The sequence below is a fragment of the Equus quagga genome, chromosome 11, assembly GCF_021613505.1.
Source record: "Equus quagga isolate Etosha38 chromosome 11, UCLA_HA_Equagga_1.0, whole genome shotgun sequence".
Lineage (NCBI taxonomy): Eukaryota > Metazoa > Chordata > Mammalia > Perissodactyla > Equidae > Equus > Equus quagga.
This window is the reverse complement of record NC_060277.1, coordinates 98295012-98302486: the sequence shown is the minus strand read 5'-3', so window position 1 is coordinate 98302486 and position 7475 is coordinate 98295012. Positions and strand designations below refer to the sequence as shown.

The 7475-nt window shown below is 38.0% G+C and overlaps 1 protein-coding gene across 1 annotated transcript in view; it reads left to right on the top strand.

Annotated features, from left to right (window-relative positions):
* Window positions 1–24: 24 nt before the first annotated feature.
* LOC124246404 (leucine-rich repeat-containing protein 37A2-like) overlaps window positions 25–7475 on the top strand; it is a 38308-nt gene continuing 30857 nt past the window's right edge. Inside the window, exons 1-2 of the mRNA XM_046674491.1 lie at window positions 25–329; window positions 2742–2813. Coding sequence (XP_046530447.1) covers window positions 49–329; window positions 2742–2813 — 353 coding nt within the window. The 5' untranslated portion in view covers window positions 25–48. The remainder of the gene's footprint in view (window positions 330–2741; window positions 2814–7475) is intronic.

Here is a 7475-nt window from a genome sequence, read left to right as displayed (position 1 = left end):
CAGGCTCAGGATCAGCATCCAAACCTGACCGGAGTCACAGTTCCACCCATGGATGGGGAAGTTAACATAACTCAGCAACCAGGGCCGCCTGAGATAGCCCCTTTACCTCCAACAATTCCGCCTTCAGTGATACATCCTCCACAATATGCCATGCAACAGGCATCCGGAACTGAGCAACCAGAACAGAATCCCACCACACACATCAAGATCTGTGTGCTCTGTATCTGTAAAGATGAGACACTGTCGTGTATTGGTCTCAGCCCAAAGCAAAAGCTCCGCACAGTGCCTGTGCTAGAGCCCCACGCCTACAATGGAACCTTGACCATCCTGTAAGAACCAGCTTTCCTCATTTGTTCTCTGCATCCTGCCTGACTGGGCAGCCTTTGCGAGGTCTTCCTGGGACTTCCTCGTCTCCCCAACCCACGTTGACTGACTGCCTGTTTTTACCTTTCATTTGTCAGCTGTTTCTTATCTTCATTCTCCTCCTTACTATTGTTCCCCCTTCTCCAGTCTTGTAATTGCCCTTATTCTTTTGCCTTATCCATTTTTTAAAGCCCCATTATTTCATTCCTTAACTTCTACTCTCTTCCCAATTTTGCTCCATCCTTCTTAAAGCAACATGTCCCTCTCCCCATCTCACTGGCGGTGATACAAGAAAGTGGTTAAGAATAGAGATTCTGGAGCCACACTGCCTGGGTTTGAACCCAGGTCTGTCATTTATTAGCCTTGTGACTCCATTTCCTCCTGTGTAAAATGAGGATTATGATATTTACCATCTCATAGAATTATTGTGAGATTTAGATGAGTTAATACAGGTAAAGCACTTATATCCCTGGCATATATACAATGTGTTAGCTATTACTATTATCAGACCCCTCATTTACATCCAGAACTCATCTTTGTCCCAACTTTCTATATATATAGCACCCATTTTGTGCCCAACCCAGGGCTAAGTGCCGTAGGAGCCACGGAAGTATGACATTGTCTCCAGAAAATGACAATAATAGGTGGGAAGAAAGGGAATATGCGTAAAAAGGGAGATGATATATAATTAAGTACTAAAAGAGATACAGACCATGGTGATGTAATTCATTAGAATATGTGATCACTGGGATGTGGAGGTCAGGAAAAACTGCATGGATAATCGAAAACTTTGGCCAGGATTTAAAGAGTGGCTATGATTTGTTGAATAGAGACAAATAGGGTGTACAGTCTAGGCAAAGCTGTGGCAGCAAGAATAATCAGGATTTAATAGAGCAGTGTGGCTATAAATAATTGGGTTAGGAAGCAAGGAAGATAAGACTATAAAATACCTTGACCATCAGCTATAGGTGTTTGAAAGTTACACTATGAGATATGGAGAGCCATTGAAGATTTTCAAGCAAGAGAGACAAATGATTAAAACAGGAGGATTATTTTAGATTCCACGTGTAGAGCAATCTAGAGAGGAGAGCTTGATTCAGGGAGACCAAATAGAATGCTTTAGCAAAATTTTAGAGTAAAGTGAGAAGGGGCTGAATCAGAGTAATTATGATTGGAGTAGAAAGAAAGCCCTGAGAATATGACAAAGGAAGAAATGACAAGGTTTAGTAACTGACTAGAGTTGGGGGACGGGGTGTACAGGAAAGAGAAAAACCAAATATGACTCTCACGTTTCTGTCCTGGATGATGAGAATGATGATGGTAGAACAGGTGGAAATACAGCAGTTGGGAAGGAGAGCCCTTCTCAACAGTTGAGGAAGATGAGTTCAGTTTCAGGCATTTTTATTAGTGAGCATAAGGGAACCAGGAGCCTTCTGGTTGAGTGGAAATGCCCACTAGGCACATGAGCAGACAGGTATTGGTTTTGACTTATTTCTGACCACCTCCCTCCCCCGACAAATGTGTATATAAACTGAATGGGTAAGTTGTTGCCGAGGGAAGAGGACAAAGCTACAGGTAAAGATTCCAAGTCATCCACCAACTTGGTGGTTGAAACTGAACCTCAGGCATTTGACAGCTTTTAAACATGTGTAGTTCATAGACACATTCTCACTGTTTAAAGAACAACGTCACAGGTTTATATAGGACAAACCCCATCCTACCCTCCCTACCGTTCATAAATAACTCCTGTTACCGTTTTAGTGCGTCTTTCCTTCCAATCTCTTTCCTTTGCATTTTTCCCCTAAATGAGGTAATACTTTACTCCTTGCTCAGTGGTTTGTGCTTTTCCTTATGCAATATGTCTAAGAGATCTTTCCATATTAGTCCCTCTAATTTCAAATTGCCCTTATCCTTGTAACACCTGGAGAGATTTCCCCAGAGGGCACTAAGCCAAAGCTTTGGTGTTGCCTGGCATAGGGTTTCTTTATATTTATTTGCTGATAATGGTAATTTCTTTGCCGTTTTTCTGTTGAATTGTTTATAATTTCTCATTGATTTCTATGTGGAAGGAGTCATTTTAGACACATAAGTGATTTTGGAAAAACTACTTACACTCAAAGTAATTAACTGGTATTATCTATTCAAGAAATTGGACAGATAGGAAGTTCAGGTTCCAAGGACATGCCTCATTGTTTGCACCAGTGACTCCATATTATGTCTTTATTAATTGTGCAAACTGGGAAGCTGATAGCTGTGGAAATTAGAAAGCTGATATTATCTGCTTTTGAATATTCCTCACAAGGTTGCCATGATTCTTTAACTTACTCTGTTCATTCTTTTCCAACCTAATTAAGGATCTGAACTGTGTTTCTTCACAGAAATTTCCAAGGAAACTATATTTCTTACATTGATGAAAACATATGGAATACATACCGTTGGGCTGAGAAACTGTGAGTATAATCTCCAAATACGAATACAAAAAACTAACTACATTGTAAATCCTTCTTGGTCCAGAATTTTGAGGTCAACATCTCTGAGAAAAGGTATTTCCCCCTCCATATCCCAAGTCAACCTCTATTAATTACATTCTATGTTTATTTTAAAAACTAAATTTGGCAGGTCTCCTTTAAAATAACTGAGTCAATTTAAACCTATTTTCCATTATGCAAGTAATAAGTGATTATATTCTCAATATGTAAGAATGAAATAACAGCTCCATTGAAAACCCTCCTTGTGCCCTTGTCCCCCACCCCTGAGGTAACCACTACTCTGAGTTTAGTATATATCCTTCCAGACCTTTTCCCGTGCATTTGCCTACATACATATTTACGGAGAGCAAAATAGGTTTGTTGTGTGATTTTCTTCCCTTTTTTTACATAAACAGTAACATCCTACAACTTGACTCTTACTTCATGCTATGTCTTAGATTTTGTTCCTTCACTGTACATGGAGGGTTACCCCATTCACTTAAACTGCTGCATAATATTCCATAGTTTCACAGTTTAATAATTCCCCTACTGATGGATATTTAGATTATGTCCAGTTTTCTTGTTACATGCATTGCTGCAATGAGCATCCTTGTACATGCATCTTTGTGAACATGGGCAGGTATTTCTGTAGAGTAGATATCTAGAAGTGGAATTGTTGGGGTGAAGACTATGCAGATATAAAATTTTAATTGCCCTCAAAAAAATGGTGTCAACTTACACTCCAGTTAACTGGCCATGATAGCATTCATTTTCTCACACCCTTCCACTGCTGGATATTCTCCATTTTTTGGTTGATCTGATGGATGAATAAAAAAGGATCCCATCTTGGGGCCTGCCCGGTGGCCAAGTGGTTAAGTTCACGCACTCCACTTAAGCGGCCCAGGTTTGGATCCTGGGTGTGGACATGGCATGGCTCGTCAGGCCATGTTGAGGTGGCGTCCCACATGCCACAACTAGAAGGACCCACAACTAAAATATACAACCATGTACTAGGGGGATTTGGGGCAAAAAAGCAGGGAAAAAAAAGGGGATGCCATCTGAATTTGAATTTTTCTGATTACTTGTAAATTTAGATATCTTTATATATTTACTGAACAATCGTATTTCTTCTCTGAATTGTCTGTTCTTTGCCCATTTTCTGTTATCATTTTTTTATTGATTTGTGGAAAAAGTCAATTTAGACACATTAGTGATTTTGGAAAAAATGCTTATACTCAAAGTAACTGGCATTTTTCATGACAGTTTGTATGTCATATTGTTAGTTCAACTTAACGGACAAGTCATAAATGACTTTTGAATTAATAATAAAAGACAACAGTCATAGTAATCTAAAGATAGGGATTATGACCCCCCCTAAAATAGATCTCCCCTTAGTCCGATATCTTATTGGTAAGGATAAAATAATAGAACCGGCAAGTTTTTTTAATTTATGAATTTCTTAAATACTAAATAGAGTTTATATTTCCCATGATAGTATCTGACGTTGAGATTTATTTCCCACTTGTAAGAAAATTGAAAGTCATTTGGCACAAGAAATAAGTAATATAAGTTTCCTCTGGGGAGTGGAGACAAGGGTAGGCTGAGAGATGGGGAGGAGAAAAACTTTGGAATTTTGAGCCGTGTGAATGTTTATTACATATTTTTTAAAAATAAATTGAAATTTAAAAATTAATTTTAAAAAGCGTGTGTTTGAAAGTTTATACACTATAACATGAATCTGGTAAAGTTTGAAGATTTCTAAGTCAGCTTGAGATTTATACCTCATGAGGCAGAGGTTCCTAACTTGGGGTCACTGGTCTCCAGGGCAGGATTTCTTAACCTTTTTTATCCCTGTATATCTCTTTAGCCATCTGCAGAAGCCTATGTTCTTGGAATAATGTTTTTAAATGTATAATAAGTTAAAGTATATAAGAAAACAAAACCAATTATATTGAAAATATTTTTTAAAAAGATTAGTGATATAGTAATAAATATACTTCCCTTAACATGTTAAATAACAAGATATAGTGGTAGGTCTAATAACTATTATAACTTCAAGGTAGTGATGAGAAGAAATGCTATTTTGAGATACCTGCAACAAATACACGATATGAGAATATCTGTGATTTTTATTGGGGACCAAATTAGCTATCCTGTTCATCTACTGTGGTTTGCTGCCTGTGTTCATAATGGAAGGAAATGCTAATTTTATTTAAAGGTTTATGAAAATAGAGATGTAATTTTATTTCCCACCCAATTTTGGCCCCCTGAATTCAATCCATTCTATTCACGGGTCCTCTGCCTTAAAGGGTGATGCCCAGTTGGAAATTGCATGCACACTTTTGCAGATAATGAGAAAGTGCACTTTTCTAGGGAAAGCGTTCATAGCTTTTATGAAATTCTCAAAGGGTTCTTGTCTCAAAGGATTGAGTCAAAATAAGTGTAGGGGAGAAGAAAGACTTTTCCTGTAAAGCTGTACTTATCCTCACGAATGCTAATAAATGGATAATTTGTTTTAAATAAAAGCAGTTTATCTGAAAATTGATGCCTGTCACTTTCTAAATTCATTTAACACATATTAATGGGGCATCTACTATGTGCCAGGGACACAGGCCCAAGAACAAAATAAACCAAATATCCCAGTCATCAAGGGGTTTACAAATATATAATGTAAAAATAAATATAATTTCATATATTGCTAAGTGATTTGGAGAGAGAGAAAGCAGGGGAAGTAGAGTATATCAATTCCAGAATGGCCTACTGTTTGTGTTATATGTGTAGTTAAGTCCAAAAAAGAAACTCTGAGCCCTCTCAGTTCCCTAGAAGTTACAGAGGTGGGGATAAGGATAATTGCCAATAATATAGAGTAAAAAATGTGTATGGTAAAATTGAGAAGATTGCCTTAGTGACAGGAAGTCTGGTCAGAAGTTAGACATGAATGTTTCTTAAATGTTAGTTCCCGCCCAGTTTTGATGTTTTCATGGTGCGAGAAAGTTTTAGATCTGGGTTGAACTCTGATTCTCTACAGTTTTAAAATTTTGCTTCAGTTAAAATGAATATTTGGAGTTTTACAGATGAATGCATTTTATTCCAATTAGTTGCTAATTTGAGGCTTTTTACAGTCAGCTTTTTTCTTTTTTTTTTTTCAGATTGGCACCTGAGCTGACATTGGTTGGCAGTGTTTTTTTGTTTGTTGTTTCTTTTTCTCCCCAAAGCCCCCCAGTACGTAGTCATGTATTCTAGTTGTAGGTCCTTCTGGCTCTGCTATGTGGGACGCTGCCTCAGCGTGGCCTGATGAGTGGTGCTAGGTCCACACCCGGGATCCAAACCAGCGAAATCCTGGGCCACTGAAGCTGAAGTGTGCAAACTTAACCACTTGGCCATGGGGCCGGTCCCTAGGGTAATTTTTTAATGACTGACTCATTCTCAGTCTAAACTTTCCATATAGGTTGAATTTATTATTGTTATTTTAAAAAAATCTACTATCCTGTCATCCAAACACCTTCACAAAAAGAAACATCATTAATTTAAAATACATACTCTTAGGCCAGCCCCAGTGGCTTAGTGGTTAAGTTTGGCACGCTCCGTTTGAGCAGCCCAGGTTCAGTTCCCGGGTGCAGACCTATACCACTTGTCAGCGGCCTCACTGTGGTGGCTGCTCACATACAAAAAGCAGAAGACTTCAACAAATGTTAGCTCAGAGAAGACAGTGCTGTAAACAGTTGAGGATCAGCCCTCATCTCTTCTCTGTCCTTAGTGAATCCTCATTGGTGTTTATATTTTTTGTTATAATTAGTGCATATAAGTTTGATTTTTATCTTGATTTTTTCATATACCATCATTTCATGTGACCTTTTTGTATATCATCTACAGTATACACATCCAGTTTTGTTATGTGGTATGAGGAGGTAGAGTTTTTTCCAGCTTTTTATAGTTATGAAAAGGGTTAGTATGAACATTGTTGGGCATATTGATTTGTTTTTTCTTTTTGCATCATTTCCGTGGAAATATGAAACCTTTACCTAACAGAGGTGAGAAAGCAATCAATCATAGTATCACCTGTTGACCATTCCCCCTTCACACATATTCTGACCATTACTGCTGTTTCTTCCAACATGGTGAATTTCAAATTGGGGTCAAGCTCTTTGATGCGTTCTCAGGGCTTCAAGAGTTTTTTTGGGAATTAAAGGTTTTTTGTGTTTTTATTTTAATCCTCTTTTTTAAATGTGTGTAACTATATTCTGTATACTATAAACTACCTTATAACTGAGAACTGCCCTTGATTCCACTTGCAGAGTTTCCAGGTAGTAATATTTTAATTGTTATAGGCTATGATTAAGGAATTAAGCTATGAGATGGAATTCGTATAAACATGTAGCCAACAGACACTGTGAGGGAAAGCAGAATATTTTAAATGCAGAACTTGATGGAATAGTTTCACAAGGCAACATAGCATGTTCTCAGATCTCCAGGCCTCCTGAAGGATGTACAACTGTTAATATTACCCACGAGGAATGAGATTCTCCCAGGCAAGAGAAACTTAACCTTTGCCATCTTACAGAATTTCTTCAGTATTGGCTCTACCACTCCCCCCTTAGAGACACTGGCTACCTGCTCATCAGGTGTAAGACATGGGTGCAAACC